This window comes from Cornus florida, unplaced genomic scaffold (assembly GCF_030987335.1).
Source record: "Cornus florida cultivar Cherokee Brave unplaced genomic scaffold, ASM3098733v1 CherokeeBrave_3.0.0_Hap2_Chr07, whole genome shotgun sequence".
Lineage (NCBI taxonomy): Eukaryota > Viridiplantae > Streptophyta > Magnoliopsida > Cornales > Cornaceae > Cornus > Cornus florida.
The window spans coordinates 83,711,972-83,739,256 of record NW_026775577.1 but is presented as its reverse complement, the minus strand read 5'-3'; the positions used below and the strand labels follow the sequence as shown (position 1 = coordinate 83,739,256).

The 27,285-nt window shown below is 36.4% G+C and overlaps 1 protein-coding gene across 2 annotated transcripts in view; it reads left to right on the top strand.

Moving 5' to 3' along the window:
* Positions 1–561: 561 nt before the first annotated feature.
* LOC132267358 (membralin-like protein At1g60995) overlaps positions 562–27,285 on the top strand; it is a 28,565-nt gene continuing 1,841 nt past the window's right edge. The window contains exons 1-13 of one of the 2 annotated variants that reach the window (XM_059768523.1): positions 562–981; positions 8,360–8,422; positions 10,506–10,940; positions 11,578–11,659; positions 18,269–18,330; positions 18,498–18,592; positions 20,659–20,738; positions 21,558–21,641; positions 24,924–25,040; positions 25,465–25,550; positions 25,749–25,855; positions 26,519–26,610; positions 26,695–26,771. In XM_059768523.1, coding sequence (XP_059624506.1) covers positions 829–981; positions 8,360–8,422; positions 10,506–10,940; positions 11,578–11,659; positions 18,269–18,330; positions 18,498–18,592; positions 20,659–20,738; positions 21,558–21,641; positions 24,924–25,040; positions 25,465–25,550; positions 25,749–25,855; positions 26,519–26,610; positions 26,695–26,771 — 1,533 coding nt within the window. In that variant the 5' untranslated portion in view covers positions 562–828. Of the gene's footprint in view, positions 982–8,359; positions 8,423–8,587; positions 8,681–10,505; positions 10,941–11,577; positions 11,660–18,268; positions 18,331–18,497; positions 18,593–20,658; positions 20,739–21,557; positions 21,642–24,923; positions 25,041–25,464; positions 25,551–25,748; positions 25,856–26,518; positions 26,611–26,694; positions 26,772–27,285 lie in introns of those variants that run through there. The other variant, XM_059768524.1, reaches the window with a different exon arrangement.

The window sequence follows — 27,285 nt, the reverse complement described above, 5'->3', positions numbered from 1 at the left end:
GACGATCTAATATCCGATAAGAATTACATATAAAATTTATGGCGTACCTTTTTAGGTTGACTGATCATTTCTTTTATAGAAGCATTGATGGTAGTAGTTGTTGAAGCGAGATTCTCCCGGATTCAAGATGATATCGTTTCCTTTTTACAGGAATGGTAACTGTCGTTGCACATAGTAACCAAAGAGATTTTATAATTCCATAGAGATTTTGGGGAGGATAAATCTCTTACCCTTATCTTATTTTGACTTTGAGTTACCTATTATTTTTATCCTCATCATTAATTATAATGGACATTTTTGTAAATGTAGACGTTGTCCGAAAATGTGCTGGAAGTGACTCGCAGGGGACAAATTGCATGTTTATGATAATTTTGGTACTGGCTTGCTCGATTTTGTAATACAAAAGAGTAAAATGTTAATTTTTTTTTTTTTTTTTTTATTTATTGTTGAAGGGGTTTTATACTTTTTTTGCCTTAATAATTTTTTAGACGGCAATACAAGACAGAACTAAGAAGGATAAAAAAAACAAAAAAAAACAAAAAACAAAGACACGCGGGTTTAGATCGCACGTGTTTGCTTGATTATCTGGGAGCGTGGAATTTCATGACCGGTTGAGTCACCCAATAATCAATCTTCTTCAATCTCATATTGATTGTACACAGCTTGTAATGCTTCTTCATTAGCTTTGAATTCCTGCAACGATCATCCAACAGTGTCCCGAACAAAAGGCATCTGTGAAATACTACCTGCATGGCTCTCAATTAGAATAAAATTACACACGCATATGTATACACACAGTAAACCCTAGAGAGAGAGAGAACCCTAGAGATGGATCCAGAGCAGACGTTCATCCGAGTACAAGAACGGTTCTCGCAGATGCTGACGCCGAGAATAAGGGCTTCTCTGGAGTATTTGTTTCTCTTTGTAGCAATCACTTTGTTCTGTATTCTGGTCGTCATGCACGCCAATTACGTTCAACAGGTATCTCTACACCTCTTTTCTTTTGGATTAAAATCTTCTTCCGTTAGTTCCCTTTCATATATATATATATATATATATATATATATGAATCTTTTAGTAACATTTCACTCATTGGTTAAGGGCAGCAATTGCACACGACATACTCAGAAAAGGAATTTATCTGCAGCTTGACATGTTATGTGTGAATAAATTATAATCACAAATTGGGGTTGAAGGGGTTTATTTATTTATTTTGGTAATTACAAAATTTGGCTAAATCATTATGTAGTTAATGTGATCATGTCAAGACTCTGAAGAGTCAAGAGTTAACAGTCAGGAATACTAGACAGAATGGGTAATGAGCAGATGTGCTTGATAAATACTCTTACACAAGTTTTTGAGGCATGGGCTTGTGGAGGAAAGGAAAAATCTCGACTCCACTGTCATGTGATTCTTTTGCTCTCATAGATGCTTCTCAGAGGAGATCCTTGGAACCAGTGTGGTACTGGCCAAGTGAACACTGATGCTTCAGTTGGCATGAGAGAAGATGGAGAGCAAACAAGTAATGGATTATTAGGTGGTGATGGCTTACCTTGGCCCGTCATAGCACTCGTTATCGGTATTTATAAGTGACTTGCCTATATGAGAGCTGAGGACCAAGTGGCGCTACTATAGTAAAGATGCACTCGGTATAAGCGACTTGTCTATATGAGAGCTGAGGACCGAGTGTCACTACCATAGTAAAGATTCAACATAGTGCGTTTATCCTGCCATGATCGGACAATCCTCATATAGTTGTGTAACTTATGTTTAAGAATTCGTTTATTGCGTCGTGGATTGTGATCCACTGATCCTATGATGGCGTGTCTTAGCACCCAAAAAAAATAGAGAATTTAAGATGGAGTGTTTTAGCACTGAAGATGCAAGAAATTCCTCTCTCTATTTTGACAGAGTAACTATGCACTTCAAAGAGTTTTCGATCCCCCTTTCCCTCTATTTTCTACCTATTTATAAACTGTTACATACCTTCTAGAAGCTTCCCACCTAACTCCCGGTGTTGGGCCTCCTCTTGGGCTTCTCGAGCTACGGGCCTCATTACGTTTAGTGGATCCTCAGCTGCTTCTTTAGTTTCGGGCCTGTCTTGTTGAGAGCCTGGTTCAGATCTAGGCCAATTATCGGGCCTATTGCTCATCATGTGGGCTGTACCCGACCCGAGCCGTTTTTGGTATCCTCAAGCACCCATAGGAGTCTCCTCCCCATCAAAGGACTCCTATTCCTCTCTCGCCATGAACTCCACCACAAACAAAGGGGGTTTCACTCTAAGCATCTCGGGCTTGTCCACCCACTGTACAATCTCTCCAAGCTTTAATCATACCCAGTTTGGAACCCGTAAAACCAATGAACATGAAAATATAGCAAAAAAATAACCCAAACATCCTTCGCCATCGAACAATGAAAGAAGATACTTATAAAAAAAAAAAAAAAAAAAAAATGAAAGAAGATGATTCCCCTAATCCTCGTCCATTTTGCGCGCATAACATCAGTTAAATATAATATGCCAGGTGGGTAGCAATGTGGTTTCTTAGCTGGAGATCTCTCATGTTTGCTTATGACACCTTGGTTTTCTGCAATGCGGAAATGTCTCAGGTCAGATATTTGAGGTGCATTTTGATTACTCTCTGGCTTGAAGGTGAACATGGGAAAGAGGGTTATGGTTCCAGTTAGGGAGGTTCCAGAAATTTCCAATTTATTCTTGGGTACGGTATTGGCTCTTTTCCCATTTCCTATTTGGGGTTACCTCTTGGTGCACTATTAAGGAGGTTGGCTGGTTGGAAAAAGTAGTATCTTTGGAAAGGTGGGAGGGTTCATTGTTGAAGAGTACTTTATCGAGCCTTCCTACTTATTTCCTCTTTCTCTCTTAGATTCCTCTTCCGGGGCCGAGAGGATTGAGAGGCTTCAATAGAACTTCCTTTGGGGTGGAATAAAGGAGGAGTTCAAGTTTCATCTGGTTCGCTGGGGGCAGGTTTGCAATCCGACTCGACTAGGAGGTTTGGGGTGATTTTCAATAAGGCCCTTTTAGGGAAATGTTTATGGAGATTTAATGTATGAGGTGCGTTTGATTTTGTTTCAAGTCATCTCTGGCTTAAAGGTGAACGTGGGAAAGAGTGTTATGGTTCCGGTTGGGGAGATTTTGAAAATTTCCACTTTAGTTAACATTCTTGGGTGCAATATTGGCTCTTTTCCCATTTTTTATTTGGGATTGCTCATGGGATGCCGTCAAGGAGAGTGGGAAGTTGGGATCCAATGGTGGAGAGGTTTGAGAAGAGGTTGGCTGGATGGAAGAAGCAGTATCTTTCGAAAGGTGGGAGGGTCACTTTGATGAAGAGCACTTGTTGAGCCTTCCTACTTATTTCCTTTCTCTTTTCTAGATTCCATCTTTTGTGGCTGAGAGGATTGAGAGGCTACAACGGAACTCTTGGGGGAGGAGTTCAAGGATCATCTAGTTCATTGGGAGCATGTTTGTAATCCGATCCAGAAGGGTGGTTTGGGTATTAGAAAACTTGTGCCTTTCAATAAGACCGTTTTGGGTAAATGGTTATGAAGATTTGGGGTGGAGAGGCACAAACTATGGAGGAGGGTGATTGCGAGCAGATTTGGGGAGGCGAGAGGAGGATGGTGCTCTTTTGAGGTGAGACTCCCAATTGGGGTTTGGAAATTCATTCTGAAGGAGTGAGATGAAATATCTAAACACATTAGATTTCGAGTTAGGAATGGTAGGGGAATCCATTTTTGGGAGGACATTTGGTATGGCGATCGTTCTCTCTCTCTCACTTTTCCCAGACTCTTTGGGATTGCTACGGATAGACATGCCTTGGTGGTTGAGTGCTATCGGCTGATAGCAGGAGAACGTCCTGGGATGTGCGTTTATCGAGGCTTTTTCAGGATTGGGAGATCGAGGATACCATTGCTTTTTTGGAGTTGCTGTATTGGCAGGAGATTGGGGGAGGAAGTTTGGACTCTTGGGTGTGGGACTGTGGGTTCCCTTTTCCCAGGGTCATTTCGAGGTTCGGTCTCTCTTTAGGTGTCTTATGGATGCCCCTAGGGGATCCTTTCCCGTGGAAACCCCCACCCCCCTAAGGTTGCTTTCTTTGCATGGATAACCAAGAGTAGGGGACATGTTGTGGTCAACTGTTGTTGCATGTGCAAGAGAGATGAAGAAACGGTCGATCACCTTCTTTTGCACTGCCCAGTGCCTCAGGACTGTTGGGTTTTGTTTGGGGTTTAGTGGGTTATGCCCAGGTCCTCCAGAGGCTTGGAGAGGATGTATAGTGGGGGCCAAGTTCTTGAATTCTAGAGGGTCACACCTTTGTGTGTTTGGTGGTGTTTATGGCTTGAAAGAAATAGGGGATCCTTTGAAGGAAAGGAGATTCCTATTGGTACACTAAATTCCTCCATTGTCATACTCTTTTTTGTTGGGTTCTGGAGAGAAACGGGAAATCCGTGGAGGAGATTGTTGATGTTTTGGACTCTTTGAGAGTTTAGAGGCCCTTTTTGGCATTGTGTAGCTTTTGAGGGATGCATTCTCCTTTTGAATGCCTCTTTAATACAGTCTTACTTATCAAAAAAATAATCTGCCGCCTCTTTCAATAGTCACGATCCTCCCTAATGCTATCATCCAAGATGTAAAAGCCATCTTTGTGCTCTGTTTGGTTGGAGGGATGGGAAAATGGATGGAAGTGAGAAAGGGAGGGATAGATGAGGCATCCCTAGGAAAGAGGAGGTTTCTCCCTCACTTTTTATTTGGTTGAATAGTGGGGATAGTAGAAAGAATGGATGGGGTGACAACATTTTTTTTGTTTGGTTGGAAGGAAGCGAAGAAGAGGCTTTATATTTTTATGTAAGTATATCCTTATTATTTTAACTTATAAAAAGTAAATATTCATTCCATATTTATAAATAATTGAAGGCTAAATTTCATATTACATATTTATAGGGTAATTTTTCTTTATTTCCTTCCTCTCTTCTGTCCAATTTTGGACGGATAAAAAAAATGGGTTAGGAGGGGTGCTTCATCCCTCTCTTCCCTTCCTTACAACCAAATGAGGGGAGCTTCTTCTATCTATCCTCTCTTCCACCCTTGCTCAATCCTTCCTTTCAACCAAACATAGCATTAAGGGGCTTTGGATTATAATGGTCGTAGTGTAGGAAAGTAAATTTTCAGTGCCAAATTCCTAAACAAAATTTGGTTGTAGTTGAATAAAATTGTCATGTGTGAAGATTGAAGACAGTGCTATACGGAAGATTGACACGAGGTATTCATCAAACTCTATCACATGTTAGGAAAAGGTAAAAAAGACCTTAGTGGACATAGAAATTAAGGTTGGTTAATTTATTAGATAGATAGATAGATAGATTACCCAGCCATGACAAAGGTACTTTGAATATTAAAAGTGGTTACTTATCAAAAAAAAATATATATTAAAAGTGGTTAAAATATATTTTTGGGAAGAAAAAATTGAAAATTACGGAAGCAAGGAACTTCGATGGGATTGATTTTTGTTATGGATTGATTGACATTGGAACAAAAATATGCAAGGGAGGAAAAAAATGAAAGAAAAGAAAACAAGTTTGAGCTTGACTGAATGATGCCAGGCTGAGCTCTTGCTTTGCTAGGTAAAGATCATCCGAAAATGAGTGGAGCCTAACACCTCTCAGACCTTGGTTAGCCAAAATCCTAACATGGCTCGACTCAATTCATATGCAGCCCTAAAATCCATTAGGACCTACATCTTATTAACTCGATACAGTACCCGCTCCTTATTGATGGAAATTATATAATATATATGTATATATAGTATGCATATATAACACAAGGATACCATGGAAATACGCAAAATATTTTTTTGGTAAGTAAGCAGATGTATAGAACAATAAACAAATGAACAGGTTGTGAGCGGGGCATACCAATCAAAATAGCAAAAGGAAGGGGGGTGAGCAAAAAGCACAGCCCGAATATTGAAAACAACATACTTCAAGAAAAGGAACAACACCAAAAGCCAATCACACCTCCAAAACTGCAGCAACCTCGTATCTGGGAACAAATGAAGGGAGCATCCAAAGTCTTTTTATCCATTTGTTGGATCAAGAGTGTTTGAGATTGTGAATCTCAATCTGAACAGTAACAGTATTTCTGATCTCATTCGGATGAAAGATTCTATTCTTTCTATTGAGATGCGGTAAGCAGTAGCATGTAGTGTGAGTTTGTTGGATAGTGTAGAGAATCTGCTTGGGAAGAACAAAAATGGAAGACACGTGGATCTATATGGATGATAGAACAAAATTAATCATCTGAAGCCTCCTAGCATAAGAAAGAGAGTTAGTAATCCATTTTTGAACTGTCTGTCAGCTTCTTTGTACGTCTTTGGAATCTGTAATTTTCAACCCGGTATAAATAAGAGGAACTGCCAGCTTTGTCACTGGGAGGGAGCCTTTTTTAAATATAATCTAGTCAATAATGTTTCTTTTATCAGTATCTTCCACCCCATATAAATAGACGATGCTTCCATCTTTGTTTGGATGGACCCGAGACATAACATAACAGCTGTTCAGAGCTTTGTTGATGGCTGCCTTGGCCTGAACAGAAGCAGAAGAGAAGTTGATCAAATTTTCTGCAAAGCTGAGTGAGTGGTACCTAATTCTGAAAATCTCCAATGGAAGAGAGGAGCCTCTAAGAGGAGATGATTCAAGAGACCAGTGAGAAAATCCATACCCAAGACACAGATGAGGAGAAAGTGGGTCTCCCGCCTTTGTCCCCTAGAGCTCTTGAATGGCACAAACGGAAAAAGAGAGAGGAGATCCACATTTTGACCTGGATAAGAGAAGGAGGGGACTTCATTGCTGAGGGAGTTGACATAATGAAGCCCCACCTCACAGTATCAAATGCTTTCTTGATGTCCACTTTAATTGCACAACTTTGGGGTTTCTTAGGATTATGATAATTTCTCATCAATTCTTAGGTGAGAAGTTATATTCTCAGAAATTATCTTCCCAGGAAAGGAGGCATTTTGGTTAGAGAAACACATGAACCAATGACAGCTTTGATTCTATTAGTTAGAATTGTAGCCATACATTTATATAAGGTGTTTCAGCAACTAATAGTTCTATAGTCAGCTATATAGTTTGGGAGCTTATTGGTGAGAGTAATGGTGGTAGAGTGGACTTCCCTTAGCAGGCATCTGGCAGGAAAGCTAGTTTTAGTTGCTTCGACGAAATCAGCACCAATGATGTCCCAAATTTTTGGAGGCGGCAGTGAAACCATCTGGGCCTTGTGCCTGGGGCTTTGTTTTCCTTGAGAGAGAACATGCAGTCTTTACTTTGAGCAGGTTATATCACCCCATCTAACCAGTTAGCTTGATGATTGGATAGCACCTTAGAGACATGGTTCTGCAACAAATACTGATCAATGGGATGCTGATATGAATGGGTCAGCAAATTCTGAAAGTATAGGACCACTTCATCTTGATATCCTTAATGTTCTCATGACAGAACCATCTTCTTTGTTGAGGCTCAAGCAGCTCAAGATTCTATTATAAGCTCTCCGATAATTATGAGTTTTAAACATTAAAAGAAAAAGAAAAAGAAAAAGGATCTGTTTGGCCACCCAAACTCTAACCACTGAACTCTAGAATTTTGATGCAAAAAGAAATCTTCAGTTGCAGCCGCAGAATTGAGCTTGTTGAACATAACCTTTGCTTTGCTTCTGAGATTCAAAGACATAGGATCAGCATCCAGTTACGTACCACATTCACGAGGCATTTAGTTACTAGTGTTATTGTAACTGCTATTTCTATAATCACTTACCACATATTGTTATTAATGAAACGTGATGAAAGGTCGTGGCATAGTTATGTCTTTGCCATTTCCTTTACGTACTTGTGTCGACATGACACGGCATGGGTATGAGTACAGGATATGTATCTGACACAGGAACCCAAATTGGACATGTCGGTCCTTCACATGGCATGATTGAAGACGGAAAAAAACTCAAATTTAATACCAGAGACAACTTTCTCATCTATGTGATAGATGGAAACCCTGTTCCTTTACCACATCCCATTTAATTAGAGTAATAATTATGAAACAATATTAAACATTCCACTTTGATAAAATAAATAATGTATTTAAATGCGTAGTACGTGTCTACGTACCTGCATTCAACCTTTGGACACATTTCCCTGTATCTTAAGATTCGAGGAGCTCTTACATTAAGACACAGACAAGCACCCAATACACTTACCATCAAAATATGGTATATATTTTAACATCTTGCTCATGGATTGCTAATTCTTGTAAATTTCCAACGAAAATGCATTTTAAAGCTGATTATATTTATGTGAAGCCTGGCTGTTCAAGTGAGCTTTCTGGAATTGAGACAACAGAAGCGCAACTTATTCAGATCAAGGTATGTGATTTTTTTCTTTCTTTCTTTTTTATAGTTAATTTAGCCTCAGTTCTTTTTTCTTACAATTTTCTCGTTGCTTTCTATATAATAAGTTGTATTACTTTGTGCTATCAATCATTGGATGCAAGTTTAAAGTAACGTTTTAACACCACTATCTTTTTGCAGGTGATTTCATGTATTTATAGCGAAGTGTTAAAATTGGGTTCTTATATAATATTTTGATTGCGCTCTGTGACAATTTTCTGATGGTATTCATTAGTAAGTGACCCAAGCTTAGTTTACATTATTATGATATGAAATTGGGTTCCATAACTTGGTTGTTTTACTTGTCATGGGTTTCTTTGATGAACTGCCCTATTAAGTTATTGAATGTTATTCATAAACATAGTAACACCATAAAAGGAATGCAAAAGGGAAAAAGATCCAGGGGTTACTCATGGTTTTTTGGGCCATTGTGTATTGTTTCTTGGGTGCAATCCCCTCTTGAGGGCCTTCTATAAAATTTTACTTATCAACAACCAAAAAAAAGGGAAAAAATAAAAGAAAGAAAAAAATTGAATTAGATACTCAAGGATGAAATTGGCAGACTGGGTAATCGTTAATTTCTGTCTAGAATTTCTCATACAATAATAGTTAAGGAATTTAATAATCGTGCTTTAGACTGGGTAAATTCCTAAGTTTAGGACCCAACTAGTGCACAAGTTGTAGGTCTGATGGGGAAACAAAGTAGGAAATCTAGTTCCCTTTATTCTTTCATTATTGATGGACTTCTATAGTTTATTGCTTGAATATCTTTTCTTAAAAATGTTGCTTCAAGGTATTTGTGTGTGTTTTATGGAAGCATGAGTACTTTTCCTTTACAAGTTGAAAAATCCTATTGCTTGCATTATTTGCTTGATCAAACCTATTTATGTTTTCAAATAAGTAAATTTCTGAAAATTTACATAATTTGCTGTGATAATGATGCATGGGTTTATGATTATTACTCTTTGAAGATTGAAATATTGCATTAGAACATATGAGTGATACAAGAATTGTATGTTGTGGTTTGTGCAAGAATGGTTTATTCTGTTGTGTGCTTGTAGCCTTGTACTATTGTACATGTAAAACCCATAGAAAATGAGTTGGGTGTGTGCCCCTCGTTTGAAAGTCTAAGAAGTTGCGAAGCGTAGTTAGGGATAACGGATTGCCATGAGAATGACCGATAATCCGTTGGTGTATGTTGCATACTTTTCTGAGTCAAAATGGTTAAACTGGTTAAATTAATTTTGTTATGTAGTTTGAATATGACTACTTGTTTATGAGAAAGTCACATTTATTAATTGCATTATTTTAAAACACGTTATTCATTATTCTCAAACCCATTGTGAACTGATCTGGGAATTTCATTTTTGCACTGAGCCATCGAGATTACTCCTATATACAATACCTAGCAATGAAGAGCATCATACTAGCGAGAATATAGTTTGCCATGAAGATAATAAATTTCTATTTGCGTAGAATGTTTATTGGAGGATTTTATTTGAGTTATTTGTAAGTTAAATTTTTGTAATTTTATTTAGGAATTTATTGTTAAGGGGCCATTACATTGCCCACTCGTAAAATGCTCTGGCTGTTGAGCATAATTATGTGGGTTTGAATACCTTCAGCAGACACTTCAAGCTGGGCTCTTCCCGGTTCGCTTGCCGTTACTAGCATAATTATGTTTGGTTTGAATACCTTCACCAGGCCCATTGGTTAAGGACTGGGTAATTACCTTTTTATTTAGGAATTTGTTGTTGGAAATTTTGAATTATCAGATTTATTTATTTAAATTTTTATTTTTTTTGTAATGGTGGATTATTAATCAGGGAGGGCTGTTACCACTTGCCATGGCCACTATTGCTTCTTCAAAGCCATGGTGGCTGGCTGTGGTCGAAGCAGTTATGGCTGTGACAATATCAATATCCATCAATTATAATAATTACTTGGGAATATGACTAACATACATCTCATCCCCTCTTCTCTATTGAGAGTCCGGTATTTTTATTTTTCTATTGAGGCCTATTATGTACTTTTTTGGTGAACCTTTTTCTTGTTGTAGATTACCAGTGCTGGCTTGTGGTCACAAAACGATTCTGAATATACTGTGATAGATGCTCCTGAGAAAGAAACCGAAATTGAAACTGAAAATCTGAAAATGGAAAATGTGGATGAAGATGGATCGACATTTTTGGCTGCTAAGTATTGGTTGAACTGGATTGGTTCCGGTGCTAGGAGGGGCAAAGTGGCACCAAAAATCTGGAAGACTGATAATGAACTACTTGAAACTCAGGCAGAAATTTCTACCAGCAGTGAAATCTCTAAGTCAACAGTTGATGATGCTGTCCTTAAAATCAATAAAGAGGAGTCAAGTAGCAGGTTCCCTATATCTGCTAAGGAATCTTTTAAAGCAGCAATAATTCACATATGCAGAAAGTGGTATGGACGTTTATCTTTTCTTTGGAGACATGCAAAGCGAATCCTTGGAAGTTTATGGGTGAGACAATGTCTATTGTTTTCAATCACCGAAGTCACTCAATTCGCTATTGGGACATTTTTTAAATTGCGCTTGTATAACTATATTTTCCTCGATCCATCTTTTATGGAGCTTAGGTTCCTTCGTGTTACAAATTACATTTTTCATTCTTGGATTCCGGGGTTCTTTCTTTAATAGCCTTTTTCCCTCCTGTAGAAACACAATTACTGTCACAAATATCTCATCTGGATACTTTCAACATATTGCGACTTCAGACCATAAAAATTGCCGAGCCATCTATTATCCATTATATTTGCATAAATGATCTTCAGATCCTCATTTTGATTTTGTGGTTATACTGTTCTTCTTGATTTTATATTTTCTAGGGCTTATTCTGAGAATCAATTTGCCTCCAAAGGAACCTACAGATGCATATAATGGACCTTGCACTCACTCTATTTTTTCTATTTACACAACATTTGAGAGTCTTTTGGCAGATAAAAATTGATAAATATACTAGAATTACTCATGATTATATAACTTCACAGAGACATGTGACTTTAATTGCATATTCTTCTTCTTCTTATCCCAAAATAGATTAGGGAAACAAGCTTGAATTGATGGCTTGTTTTTGCTGATTTTGATCTTTTAAATGCAGGATATTGCAGGTATACACTTGAATCTTGACATTCCCAAGTGGCTATGCATACTTCACTTGGACAGGCTTAACTCATTTGCAGGTAAAAGACTATTCTTTCATTTCCTGTTGGCTTAACATATAGTTCCAGTTATAAGTTTTTATGGTGTTAAATGAAATGTGAATTTCTTAGTTTCTTCAATGTAGAATATTGGACCTTCCTAGAGGTAAAAGTTTTTCAATCTTCATGAAGCATCAAAGTGTCAGGATTGGAGGATTTTTAAAATAAAATAAATATCCTCTCTTCTAGATATATTTTCATACACACTTCTTGTTGGCACAAATTTTCTTTTTTCTTTTTTTATTTTCTATAATTCTTTATTTATTTACTTCACACATGCTAACACTGTAATTTTAGGGAAAATTGCTTATTTATAATTGCTCTTTTACACTGTAATTTTTGGGAAAATTGCTTGTTTATAATTGCTCTTTTGTCCATATACTAATGTAATGGAGTTTGTTATCCAGCCAACATGACATGAATAAGGAAGATGACCTCCAGCAAGATTTTACTATTTAAATTGTTTGTTTTGCCAGACTCTTATTTATTAATCCCCGAAATCTTCTTGTCTTGAGTTCTTGATGTTTCTGTATTATATTTTTGATTAAAGTCTATTTCTTAATCAAGTATAACAGCTGATAACAATTAAATAACTTCCCGAAGAAATTAATTAGCTTAGATTTTGAAACATGGTTACTCGGAAAGGCTATTACCTCGGCCAATTATGCGTTGAAATGCCTGTCATGGAACTCCTATCTTTTGTTGATTGAGCCGCTCTCCCTCATTCCACTTATCCATCCATCTTCACGAACTTGTAAAATCGATGCCACAGAAATACCCAACTGTATTATCAAAGAAATTGAACTCTTTTGTTTAGGAACATTTACTGTTCCAAAAGTTTTCACCTTTTGTTTTTGTTTTCATTTTGATAGAAAAACTGGAAGAAATGGCCATAATAACACATCTTGAGCTAGATGCATATAGGAATTTCTGAATTCAATGATTTGACGTGCAATATTACAGTACAATAAATTTACAAGTAAATGAACAAATTTTATTCTTTAATGATATTGAATTTCAATTTTTAGCTCCTGATTCAAAGAATACCACTACCAGTAAGTACATAACACATTCCTGTGCCGTATGTTATTTCCACAATTTAGACTATTAGTAAGTGAAATAGTCTCTTTCCATTTGTTGTATCACAATAATTCATGTTTCGAATAACACTGGAGTTGAATATAGTTTGTAAAAGAATTGCAGTTGAAATCCCACCATACGTTTGCATCAAGTTTGTGCAAACAGCCAAAGTTTGTCGTGACAAAAACCAAATTGGACACTCTTGACTTCATCAAGTATTTAACTGAATATGATCTTAAATGGGACTATAATTGAACTTATAAATAACCTTTTTCATATTGAAAATCTGATCTGCAGTAAGATAATGGGGTTGTGAAGTAATATACCCTATGTTTTGTTCGATACATTTATACTTCCCTAAGTATTTTGTTATTTTGGTTAGGTGAACATTATTTTAAGCATTTTCTAGGAAATATGTTAAATGCATCTAAGTAGAAATGAATATTTTTGGAATGTTGTTATAGATTCATTTCCTTTGTTTATTAATTTTCATTGCCACTAGATTGAAGGTAGTGCCCTTGTTACATCAACCTCAGCTTCTGGTCCTTGGAAGCTCTTCCATTCCTCTCCTACAGTACTAATGACAGCACTGCAAGTAAAAGATATCTTTTACTATGTAAGTCCCTTCACAATCTATGAACCACAAATTCCAACCTCCATTGAGTCTTGTCTTGTTGAAGGTATCACCCAAGTAATATCGAGCTCCTAAAAGCAATGTCCAACTTTCCAAATTAGGATAGTGGTGAAGAATGATTAGTCAATTTGACAGTTGTTTACGAAGGATACACCGTTTGAATTGTCCGAAATCTTTCAAAAGTCAGTTTTTTAAGAAGTTGTTTTGTTTCTGAACCTTGGGAGCCATTTAAATATTTGTTGCTTACCTTGATTAGCAGGGAGAGCTTCTATTTTGAATTGGATGCAAGTCCATAGTTAGCCATATGCTTTTCTTCTTGTTGTCAACTTGTGGTTGGCTAAAAGAAGAGGCCAATGTTGGATACTGTTATGTTTTATGTTTCTTATTTATATGCTGAAGTTTATATAAGTAATTTATGTACTCAAGATATAAATAATGTTTGATGAGACAGAATTAACATCCCACTTTTTTCTTGTCATCACAATCTCTTCGTTTCTTTTATTGGTGGTGTTGATGCAAGATTTCATGGCAACCCGGAACAATGTCGAATCTGAAAGGAAAAAAAAAAGAGAGAGAGAGAAAGGTGATCGGGAGGGCACCGGTGTGGTACCGGCCTAAGAGCCTCTGACGATCGAGTCAGTGCTAGATCGGAAGGAAGGAAGGAAGGGGAAAGGACTTTTTTAGGGATTTGTGTCATCCTCCTTTAGTTGACCCAAACCCCCTCTTTATAGAGGTACCTAGTTGCATTCAAGTAGGAGAGTTATTGCTTTTTACTTCTCCAACACGGATGGGGAAGCCACTCTTTATCCTTATCCTTCAGTTATTGGAACCCGTCCAACTTCATGACTTTAGTGGGACGGTCAAACTTCCTGCTCGGTGAAGACTCCGTATCAGTTACCCCCTATTCTTGTGTTTGCATGTCAAACTTAGAGAATGTAGGTGTTACGCGTCTCGCAGTTTTCTATATTCCGAGTCAGCGAATAATATAAAGAAATAACACAATTGTTGCTATATCACAACAATAATACATCTTGTTAGCGATCTTACAAGTGATACAAGCATAAAAGCAATTCATTAATAAGCAAGTGTATATATACACGTGTTAGTTAATGGATGACAATTTAATTCAAATAATAGAGCAAGAGCTTAATTATATACAATATTTGCTGAATATAAACACAGGAGCTCATGTAGTTCATCTGGTTGGAGAACCTTACTAGTATGTTGGGGGTCCTGGGTTCAAAACCCCCTTGTGCCTTATCAAAGAAGAAAGAAGGGATCAACAAGTAGTAGAACGCTGCCACATGGTAGCGAGGCAAGGCTGGCAGGCAGTGCGTTAAGGCTTGGCAGAATGCTTCCTCACGATTAAACAATATCTGGGTTGTTGTTCAGATTCCCAACGTACATGTGATATAATTAATACAAATAAAAAGTAAGCTGTAGAAGAGACAAAACAAGAGATATTGCTGATATTGTGTATTTCTAAGATAGTGCTCTGCTTGAGATACAGGCAGAGGAAGTACTCAGCTTTACGCTGCACATGCATCTTCATAAATTTCAAAGATATGTGCAGAGGAACTTCTGCATTTTCAGCTTTATGCAGCACTATATATGCATCACCACAAATTTCAAATTGTTGTTGCCCTTGCCATGCCTTTTTAAGGGCTAGCTGAAGGAAAGAAGCTGCATCCCTTCTTGTTTTTTCTCAAGCTTTGGAGGTAACTTTTTCTCTCGACTTCTTGTCTTCTTTCATTATTTCTCGTACTCTACTTCTTACTTCCTCCGTCATGGATAATATAAACACGGAACTGGAAGACACGAAAAATCTTACGATACTCTTATTCTTCTCACAAGGAGGTATATATACTATACACATATTATACATATAAGGTAAGTATTAAGTTTACAAAGTCAGCTCTAATAAACTACGCTAATTATGCTAAGGCTTTGTTTGGTTAGGTGGAATCAACTAGAGAAGAAAGGAAAGAGAAAAATTTTAAACTTTTTTGGAGTTTGGATAGAAGGAAAAAGAAAAGAAAGGGAAAATTTGGTTTCCCTTTTATTTGACTTTCCTATTTTATCCAACTAACTTGTTTGTATTTGTTTTTGGGTAACTCTCTCTTTTGTGACTTTGTAAGTTGTCAACGAGTATTTTTATGAAACAAGTTGTTGTTTTTTTTTATTTTTATTTTTTTCTCAATAAAATAGGATAGGTTTATCTTTTTTAATATAATCCACCAACTCCTAACCCTGGATAGACGTAAATAGTGATTAATAACGAAAAAATAAAATATCTAATGTGGAGGTTTAAAATAAAAGAAAAAATATTAATATTTAGTTTAGCCTCTGCTCTCTAATTATGTCTAATCCAACTTCTAATTGCCTTATTTTATTATAAATATATATATATATATATATTTTTTAATCATCAATTGCACAATTAAATTTTAACAGATATAAGGGTAGTTTTGGTAAGTAGAATCACTTTCTTTTCACTTTCATCCTACCCAAATTAACAAAATCATATTTTCTCATAATTTTCTTGAAAAACTTTCATGCTAACCAAATGCATGGTAGAAACTTAATTTTCTTCACTTTCACTTCACTTTCTTTCACTTTCACTTTCTATCATAAATTTCTATCTAACCAAACGGCCCTAATAGATCAACTATGCTAATAGATGAAAGGTAAACCCTAATCAATCTCGTTAACATTTACATTATCCATGTCGAAGGAAGTAAGAAGTAAAGTACGGGAACTAATGAAAGAACACAAGAAGTAGAGAGAAGAAGTTTACCTCCAAAGTTTAAGAGAAACCAAGAAGGGATGCAACTTCTTTCCATCAGCTGGCCTTTAAAAAGGCATGGCATGGGTGGCAACAATTTGAAATTATTCAAGAAAAAAAAAAAAAAAAAAACAATTTGAAATTTGTGAAGATGCATGTGCTGCGTAGAACTGAGTACTTCCTTTGCCAATATATCAGGCAGAGCACTATCTTTACAGATATGTCAACAGTATCTCTTGTTTTGTCTCTTCTATAGCTTATTTATATTACTTAATATCACATGTGCCTTGGGAATCTGAACAACCACGACCCGTTTCTTGCTCATGGGTCGTGGACCTTAATTAGTCTCTTGTAGCCCAATATATAAGGGCACTTAGGGTTTGGAGTGGTGTAAGAGAGAGAGACTGAAATTCGTACAGAAACAGGGCGAGGGGCTAAAAACTTGTAATCTCCGATTTGACACATAGTGAAAACTTTCGCCGGATCCCAACCGTGGACGTAGGCTGTTGCCGAACCACGTATAAATCTTTGTTTTCTTTGTGTGGCGTGTTTACTTTTTTTTGGTGATTCTTGATTCAACTTGGGTTCATTGCGTTTGTCATAACAGTTATGAAGTTGGACAGGTTCCAATAACTGAAGGATGAGGATAAAGAGTGGCTTCCCCATCCGTGTTGGAGAAGTAAAAGCAATAACACTCCTAGTTGAATGCAACTAGGTACCTCTATAAAGAGGGGGTTCGGGTCAACTAAAGGAGGATGACACAAATCCCTAAGAAAGTCCTTTCACCTTCTTTCCATCCTTCTGATTTAGCACTAACTTGATTGTCGGAGTCTCTTAGGCCGGCACCACACCGGTGCCCTCCCAATCACCTTTCTTTTTCAGGTTCAACGTTGTTCTGGGTCGCTGTGAAATCTTGCATCAACAATTGGTTTACTGTTCAAACACATAAATCAACTTGGTGTCAGAGTCAGATCTAAGAGGATTGTCTGGAAGAGACGATTGACAAAAGTCAATGCTGACATCAGCATATAGACATTTGTATGGATGCTGATGTCAGTTGTATGAATACGATTGACAAAAGTCAATGCTGACATCAGCATATAGACATTTGTATGGATGCTGATGTCAGTTGTATGAATGCAGATGTCAGCACAGCAAACTTGATAAGTTCATCTTCCCTAGGATCTTTATTCGTGAGATTTCAGCCCAATCCGACTTTTTTAGTTTGTGTTTCTTTTGTTTTTTATTTGTCCATAAAATTAAGTGATTCGGAAAAAATCCAGATGTAAGTTATTCTGAAGCGATTTCTTTTTCTCTGATTATAAGAGTGCTTTGATTTGAAGGTTTTTTTTTCTATTTTTCAGTTCGAATGTGTATATTTGCAAGAATAAAAGTCTGGAATTTTATGTTCTATCAAGTGATAGATACTCCTAGATCAGCTATATTTGCATTTTTATGTTTTTGATTTTTATCTTCTTATATGTTATAACAGCATGCTTTTTCTTTTTCTTTGTTCGCTGTAACAGCACGCTTCACTGTGTTCTAGTCATATTTTCCCTTTCTAGTAGTTGTTTTGTTTTCATCTCTTATTTTGTGTTATTGGAGGTGCTTGGGTTGTGTTTGAGGCTAATCACATGATCTGAGAAGATGATGTCTCCCAAATCAAAAACAAGGTGTCCGCCTCGGTCACAATCAGTGTTGTCTATTAGAAGTAAAGGAAAAATTGATTATTTGACTGGTAAGCTAAAAAATTAGAGATTGATGATCCCTCTTGTATTAAAAATTTGAGGCTGGAAGTTCAACAGTCATGTCATGGTTTCCACACTCGGTGAAATCAGATTTAGTAAATTGCATTTGTTCTTACGACCTGCTAAGGGGATTTGGGATAATCTTGTAAATTTTTTGGATTACACTAGCTCCAATGTCGAATGCTCTCTTTCCCAATTTTGCATCTGTACTAGCCTTTACCATTGATGTGTATCATTTTGGTTTCTGCTGATAAGCTGTTGTTTGCTTAAATTTGATTGTTTTAATGTTCGTTTGAAAATTTCTCGTGATATTTTCTTATATCAAGTTGTGCTTGATATTTCAGTGCAGTGGCTTGAAAAGAGAAGCAAAGCTTTTGAACCAACTTATTTATACACTATGGAAAAGGTAAGCTTCACCTTGTATGTTCATCCCTTACTCCTTTCAATTCATGAGATTGTATACTTTAGCAATACTTAACATTGGTTGCATTAACTTTTGCAAAGTTTCCCACATGGTTGTCAAGCTAGTTTTCATTCATTTATTTTTAATATTTTATTTCATTTCTTGTGTAGGGTTATTTCTTGCTGCCTGATGGAGCCAAGTCTCAGCATAACATACGTACTGCTAACATTAGCATATCAGCTCGGCATTCATGCTTTGGGAACAGGTCATATTCATATATTTCTTCTGAAGATAATCACAAAGAATGGTCAATCACAGTAGCTTTTTTAAAATAAAATAAAAAAAAGTTAAAGCAATTACGGACACACCCTACCTCCACCGACGTTCGAACCCCCGGCCTCCCCTTTGGGGAGGAAGGGATGATACAGCTGGGCCAATTGGTCCTTTGGTCACAGTAGCTTGTTTAGTTGTTGTGTAAGATGCATTTCTTCTATGTCTAGAACATGCATTCTTGTTTTAGTTTTGGTACTCTCTTATAATTGACCACGTTCGTATGGGCCATAAAACCAATGGCTGGTTTTTTTAATGTTGAAATTGCATAACAGTGTCCTCGTGTGGAGAAATTTGTAAGCATGAGACAGTCAAATGGTCTGATAGATATCATTCAAGTAAATTTATCCAAAATTTTATCAAACCAGTAATTTATTAAAGAGAAGGTTGATATTTGTTGAAATTTTTTATGGTGCATTTGGTTCCAGGATTTTGGGTGCATGAAGGGCAGAATTGAATTTGACCACTTACAATCTAATCTGGTGTTTGGAGTGCAATTCCCCAATTGGACTGGGAATCTATACGAAATTCAGGACCTAAATTTCAGTTATAAAAGAACTTATGGAAATTTTAATGGATGAGGTGTCATTTGCAAAATACCTCCGACTAGGATCGATAAAAAAGGAAGACTTAATAAAATCAATTTCACTACAGCAGCACAAACACTTTAATAGTCTCTCTTTTATGGAGCTGGGGATTGATCTTCTATCCTTGTGTCAATTCTAATTTTTCATGTTTTAAAGTAATTTTCAAGCTTTATAAAACAATTTTCAACGTCCAAATAGCCAAAACAATCCATTTTAAGCTAAAAGAACTTCAATTAAGTGTCTGTGGTTATCTAAGTTCAAGGTAGGTTTATCTAGCCATTTATGTAACCTAGATCCTATTTCTGTTTAGTATCACTTACCATTCCTAATGTGACTGAATTGGATGGAGAATTAATGCTGAAGTTCTCTTCGCATCCATCTTTAATATTCACTTTGGAATGTAACTTCCTTGATAACATGATTTTGACTGAATACAATAGTGACATTTTGTTCGACACTTTAGATAACTTATGTTATGGAATTTGCACAATGACACGTTAACCTTACAATCTCCCTCTAGCGATTCTGTGACGCAATTGAAGTACATATAAGAATGACTTGACTCTGAACAGTGAACCCAGTACATTCGTCAAGTTCGGGGAGAGAGAGAGATATGGCTGCGCTAAAATTGAGTCTAGGGTTCTCTCAATTGTTAATTATTTTTATTACTAACTAATGCAAACATAGATGAATAACCCTAATTGTATAAAAGAGCTAACAACATTAAAAAAAAAAAACTGTCTTCCAACAACCATCATCACTGCCAATACTGCTGCCACAACTTAATACTTCCGTTTATGCCCCAATCCTGCTACCGCTATCATTGCCACCGACACCCATTGCCATTACCACCACTATATGGTAATTGTCAATACTCTGTTGTCACCACTGCTGTGGGGTGGCACAACCATGACATCCATCACCTGTGTCTTTACCTCCATCCATCACTGCTGCTGGTCCAGCGCCACCATCATGCAACTGTTATCGTCATCATCATCACCACCTCAACCTCCATCATATAGTCGTTATCGAAGGCCTTTCCTCCACTGCCACCATGGTTGCCATTATTACTGTTGCATCATCGTTGTCTAGAATCCTTCAGTCACCACCATCATCTCCACCACCAGGACCCTAAATTGTTTATACATGCACAATGTTTGTCCAGACCCAACTTTTTGACAAATAGAATCTTAATTTACCTATTCAAACAATGGATTTTTGCCGATTCCATATATTTGCAGCTGGAAAGATTTAGAAATCCTGTTCCCTGAACCAAGTACGCCTATTAGATCAAAGTTGATTTTAAACTGCAAGATGTAGGAGCTTTGCTGTAATGTTAAAAAAAAAGTGGTATGCATATAAATGAAAATGATAAATACTAACATATTTTAAATAAATATCTTCTTTTGTCCAGATGGCAGCAACTGCTGATAAACAGACTTGTGGGATATGATACTATTTTGATGAATAGTTTGTTGAATTCTCCTGGTCAAGGTATTGAGTAGTTGTTTTAACTAGTGCATACCTGTTTATGACTGTTAAGAACTTATTTGTGGGTTGTGCATGACGTATATATCACATAAACATAAACATAATATATTACCATGCTTTTGTGTTTTGCTATTCTTAATGGGAATTCTTATCCTTTTATATTGGTTGATAGTCTTCTCATTTTGTTCATTTATGAACTGACATAATAAGTTGTCAATATGTTGCCACCTTGCTGATAAAGATCGGTGCAACGCATTCTTTTGTTCTACCTGTAGATTTAATAGAAGGGAACACTTTTCAGATACAGTTAGTTTCAGATAATTCTACACCAACTCAGTTAACTTCTGTTGGTTCCCTGTTTCTTTCAGTAGCCCCCTTGTACAGTGGCTGATCGTACTAGTGCTGATATGATTATATTCATTTATGAATTTATCTGATGCGTGTTTTAGTGCAAAGGCATTCTCTTGTTCCACCTGATGCTTTAATGAATGAGCACATTTTTCAGATACAGTTTGTCTCAGATAATTTTGCACTAACTCAGTTAACTTATTTTTTGTTTCTTCGTGATCTCTTTAAATAGCCTCATTGTACAGATGAACAAACAATTGTAGTTGTTTTCAAACTTATTTGATGTCTTTTTGGTCTTTAATTGCAAACGGCATTCTTTTTTTCCATCTATTGATTTAATGGAATGGCACATTTTCCAGTTAGAGTTTCAGATGAGTCCACAACAAATCAATTAAAGTTCCATCTGATTATTATGTGATGAGTTTGTGTTAGTTCTCAAATTTTGTTTATTTAAATATTTGTTGCAATGTGCAGGGTATCTTTATAATTACCAAACAAAGGAGTTCTATAATCTCACTTATGCACACGAGCAACCCGAAGGTTCTGCAAGATTTGGAGGTATGTTTGAAGTATGTCAATTATTTAAACGCTTGCCATGCTTTTCATACAATCCTGCTGGATATCCTCTGAGCAATGCCAATTATACAATTTGCTGAAATTGGTCATGTTAGTGACTAGAGGAATGTTTCATATAAGGAGTGAATTGGTTTAAGTGAAGCTGGAGCAGTAGGTTGATGGCATAATTTCCATACAAATATTGGCAAACTTACATTTACCCTGCTATTCACTATGTGACCTTTGATCAGCAACTATAGATTGATTGAAATTGATTCATTTGGGTTGAAATCCATTTTGCTGATAGCTGAAGCAGTGTCAAGATACTGTGGCACTGCAAAGTGCAAACTAAGCAGCTGTGAGCATTTGTTAGAGGGAGATGTTTAAAGTAGCAAATTTCAAGTTATCAATTATGTTTATGCTTATTTTGTTATTTGGATCTATTTTAATGCTGGACAGGTAATATCGGGTCATTGTAACACCCTTTTAGTTTAGAACCAAATAGAAGTTCCTTGTTGAAGTTAGTGAATGAACTTGCCATCTAGAGTTGAATAGGTTTAGTGGTAGGTTAATTGAGTTTCATGGTTGATTCTCGCATTCAATAGAACCTAAATTATAAAGATTTATAATGCTTAAACATATAGGAAATTTTGGTGCATAAAAATACTTTTAAATGCATTTGTAGTATCGAGAGGTATTATAGTTGGATATTTTGGTTGATTTATTCAGTCCGACTTTACTATGTCAACTCTATTATATGCTATTTAAATACTGGGAAGATTAATATTTTTTTCTGCAAGGCTGAGAAGGTTAATGTTATGTACAGAGTAAGTAAAAAATCTTCATATGGTATTTTATGATTTTGGAGTAACATATGGTAGGGTCCCTAGAGATAGTATTGTTGGCAAGGTTTTTTACTTTTACCCAAAAGAGCTTGTGCTCGAGTTATTTTTTATTGCTTCAACTTTCATTTGATCTTTTGCATTAATTTATTAATCATTCTTGTTTAAATCTCGTCTTTTATGAATCTCTGTTGTGTGGTTCCCCCTAACAGGATAACAAGGATCTGTCCAGGGGATCCTGTCACCGATGCATACACGTGGTTTGAGTCCCACATTGAGTGTGTATTGAGAGGACGTAGGTTTCTTAAGTGGGTGTAGGCTAAGAAGCCCAGACACTTCTATGAGGTCTCATGTCCGTGTCCAACACTGTAACACTCCATGGACACTCCTAGACATGTCCGTGTTTATTATTTAAAAACAAAATTTATTATTTAGGACACTTGGCCGACAAATCTCGGACATTTGGTCAACACATTTTCGACATTTGGTCAGCACATTCGAGACACTCGACCAACACATCCTACACTCTTCGTCTTGTACACTCTTTGTGTGTGGTGGTGTCTTTGGAAGGAGCGGAATAGAAAATACATTGATGGGGAGGAATCTTTGCTTGGGGCTATTAAATTTCTTATTGTTAGCTCTCTTTTTAGTTGGGTTATGGGGACAAATTGTAAATCTATAGAGGAGATAGTTGATTTTTTGGGTTCTTTGGGTCCTTAGGGTCCCTCTTGGCTTTGGCCTTTGTGTAGCTTTGGGATGCATCCCCCTTTTCATTGCTTTCTAATACTTATTTACTTATTAAAAAAAAAAAATGTAACTTTATTATGGAATTTATAAATTAAGTAAAGTTCCATGTTTGTCTCATTCATTACATATATAAAAATGAAAATTTATGTTTATATTAGCCGTGCCCACGCCATATCCGTATTCTACTTTTTTAGAATTTGACGTGTCGGCGTATCCTTGTCATATCGTGTCCGTGTCCCATGCCCGTATCCGTGCTTCTTCGGGTGGGAATCCCACAAGAGATTAATCCTTTTTTTTTTGTGTGGAACGAGCCTGCCATGACAGAGCTCTAATCAGTCCTACCAACGTACTCATTTATTACATTTGTAAACAAAATGGCATCACATAAGTGAAAGACAAAAGGAAAGATACAAAATGCAAGTATTTTTAAATATCTTGTGAGTCAAGTTAATGGAAGAGGTACTAACTACTCTTGGATTTGAATTATTCTTTTTCTAAACCATAAATAGATTGGGAAGCACCACCAATCTATGTTGGTTTAGGAAAAATATACGTTTAATTGTTAGCAATAGTGAATATCAAGCATTTACTCATTTTTATGACTAGAAAATGGATAGGGAATATCAAGCACCACACATTTTCTTACCCTGAACTAGCTTACCCTGACCTAATTGAAATCTCTAGTCATTTATTTTTTGAAATTTTATTTTCTTGTAATCAAGATTGAGTTTCAGAACAGAAGTCACTTCTTGAGCTATCAAGCTGCGAACTAGAACTTAAATCTTTGGTTACTTGGAGCTGAGATCTATGTTGAATTAACTACTGTCATGCTCCTCTTACCAAAACAACTACTATAATGCTTCTATCCATTGAAGCTGCAAAAACCTGACTTGAGAAACTTCATCTCAAATTAAGGTTACCTAATTCATACTAAACCTATTATTATTATTATGCCTTTCCTTCATTGAAGCTGTTTAGAAAATAGCCCATTGATTTATTTGCAAGGATATATGATTGTGATACGACAAACACAGCGAACCAAGAACAAATTAGGAATCACGACAAAAAAGTAAACACGCCACACACAAAGAACACAAATTTACGTGGTTTGGCACAATTTGTGCCTACGTCCATGGTGAAGATCCGGTTAAAGATTTCACTATGCGAAAATTAGGAGATTACAAGTTTCAGACCCAAAACCTAGCTCTCGCTCTCACTCTCTCTCTCTTTCCTGCGATTTCAGCGTCTCACTCTATCCCACTCCAAACCCTAAACACCCTTATATATTGGGCTACAAAAGAGTACTAAGCAGGGTGTACGACCCGCAATTGGAAAATAGGTCAATTTTTTTTACTTTTCTGGTCAACCAGGTCACAACGTGATCCGAGCCGAAACAAAATTCGGGCCACAACATCATAGCTTGTAACTTTTGGCAACCATAACAAAGTGGATCCATCGTGCATGTATTTCCAAAGAGTAGTGTATAAATATAATAAATACTTACAATATTGAAGATGTATGAGAGGCACTTTCTTAGTGTATTGCTTTTTGTATGCTGGAATTTGGCTATGTTCATGGTCATACTGTAACTTCTTTTTGGCTAAGTTTATGCATGTTTAGCAAGGTATCTTCTGCACAAAAAAAATGTTATGGGTATTAAATGTCATTATTACACATTGCTTCTGATTTCTTACAGATTACCTCGTGACCAAGTGTGGAGTACTTATGATGTCACTATTTGTTTTCTTCACAACTACAATGTCAGTTTCATTTACATTGAGAGAGACACAAACTCGAATGCTGAAGTTCACAGGTTTGTTTTGTTTCATTTTTTGTTTGGCCTGACCCAAGAAAAATTATCTTCTATCTGACAGTTCTGGCATGATAAGGCACACCCCACACAGTATTTGCATTTGTCTAATAGTGTTGTTGTATTCATGACCTGGTTAAATGACCCATGCCAATGGTTAATGTTTTGATATAGTAATTAAATGATATGTAAGCTCACATGTTATAGGAAGTATTGATTAGATAAATTTGACAACGGTCTCCAAAATGTGTCTTGTGTGCTTATTGTTCATCTAAATTTTCCTCCATCATTGGTTGGTCCTGATTGATCATTGATCCTTGGGGGGTACCGATGCGTCATGCTTCCTCCTTCCTCTTCTCTCATATATAATGGTTTCTTACTTATCAAAAAAAATATATAATGGTTTCCCTCTTTTTCTCAAATGCAGTGCAACTTCAACACCATGCTCGTCATCGGCTTCCAACATTCCAGTTGATTTTTGTGCATGTAATTGAATCCCTCGTCTTTGTACCGGTAAACCTTATGTCTTATCTCGATTAATGTATATGTGATCCACAATAATATCTAGAAATCATAGAATGATAGAAATTATATGTAGTTCATGTTGTTTTCTTTCATATATTTTTTTTTTTTCTCTTTTTTCAATTATAAATTTTTTATTGCTCTTGGTGTTTTATCTTGGCTGACATGATTGTGCTTTTGGGTCTGCAGATTATGATTGGAATCCTATTTTTTCTGTTTGAGTTTTATGATGATCAGCTGTTGGCTTTCATGGTCTTAATTCTTGTCTGGTTGTGTGAACTATTTACGCTGATCAGGTCCTTCTCTCTCTCTCTCTCTATATATATATATATATATTTATGGACATGAAGACACAAGGACTGGTAGATGGTTGACCCAAAGGAGAAGCTGTCTTTAAATGACATTTGGTTTCTAATTATGACCATCTTCTAGAACAAGGTTGCCAACCCCTTGGCTATTTGCACATCACGCACTGAGCATCATTGGCATTGATTTGGGTATATTTGTCACAGAATCAATGTACCAGTTGGGTAGCAGAGTGCCTAAGGTTTCAACTCTGGTCAGTTTTCCCAGATTGGATCCTCAATATCTGCACAATTATGCCACTATGTTTTTATCCACCAAATTTCGAGTGGATAGTAGCAGTGTTTTTATGCCAGCATGTTTTTGTCCACTGAATTTCGAGTCGATAGTAGCAGTGTTACTGAACCAATGCCTTGATCCAGTCACAAAGATGGTTGGATTGATGGGTGTGATGTTTGGATTGGTATGGTTTTTAGGCTTCAGTAATGACCAAAGTAAGGACTACCCTATTTTAGTAGATTGATCCTTGATATACACCATGTATTGTTCAACGATATCACTCATAGGAAAAGATCCATTTCGTCAAGATTCTGCAATCCTGTGTTTACATATTTACATATCTTTCTTATATAATTGTGTTTGTTACTGGCCTGCAGTGTCCGCACACCAATATCGATGAAGTTCTTTCCTCGCTTCTTTTTACTCTATTTTCTGGTGTTCCATATCTATTTCTTTTCATATACTTATGGTATGGACCTATTACCTATTTTTCTTGATTTTGAATTGGGTGCATTTATCATCATCTTAAATTGGGCTTCAATAATTTTCCTAGGTTTTTCGTATCTGGCTCTCTCTACTACTGCAGCATTTATGCAGCACCTCATCCTTTATTTCTGGAACCGTTTTGAGGTAACCTCTTTTTGAGTAAGCTTTCTGGCAGTAATTGTAGGCATTACTATATGTCTCTTGTTTGACACTATTTTCTAGTATATGCATTCAATTTTTCTGGAATCGTTTTGAGGCAACTGTTTTGAGTAAGCTTTATGGCAATAATTGTAGAGCGCCACTGTATGTCCCTAGTTCGCATAATTTTCTAGTATATGTATTGGATTACCAATTGTAAACGTACTTTTACAGCAGAAAAGGAAGTTATATTGACTTGCTGCAGGAGAACGGATATAATATATCTCAAATTTTTGCATACCTGCTGTAGATGAAGTGAGACCAGATGTTTAAGGGTCTTAGGATTTGGTTGCTTACTTATGTCTAGGTAACCTGTTACATGGAGTCGTCTAATGCATGAAAAATACCCATGTTGGACATACAACATGTAGGTATGCACCTAATAAGCTATTTGATGATTCATGTACCTTCATATTTTCCTTTTTCCATTTGTACTTCAAAATGAAGGAAGTGCCCATGT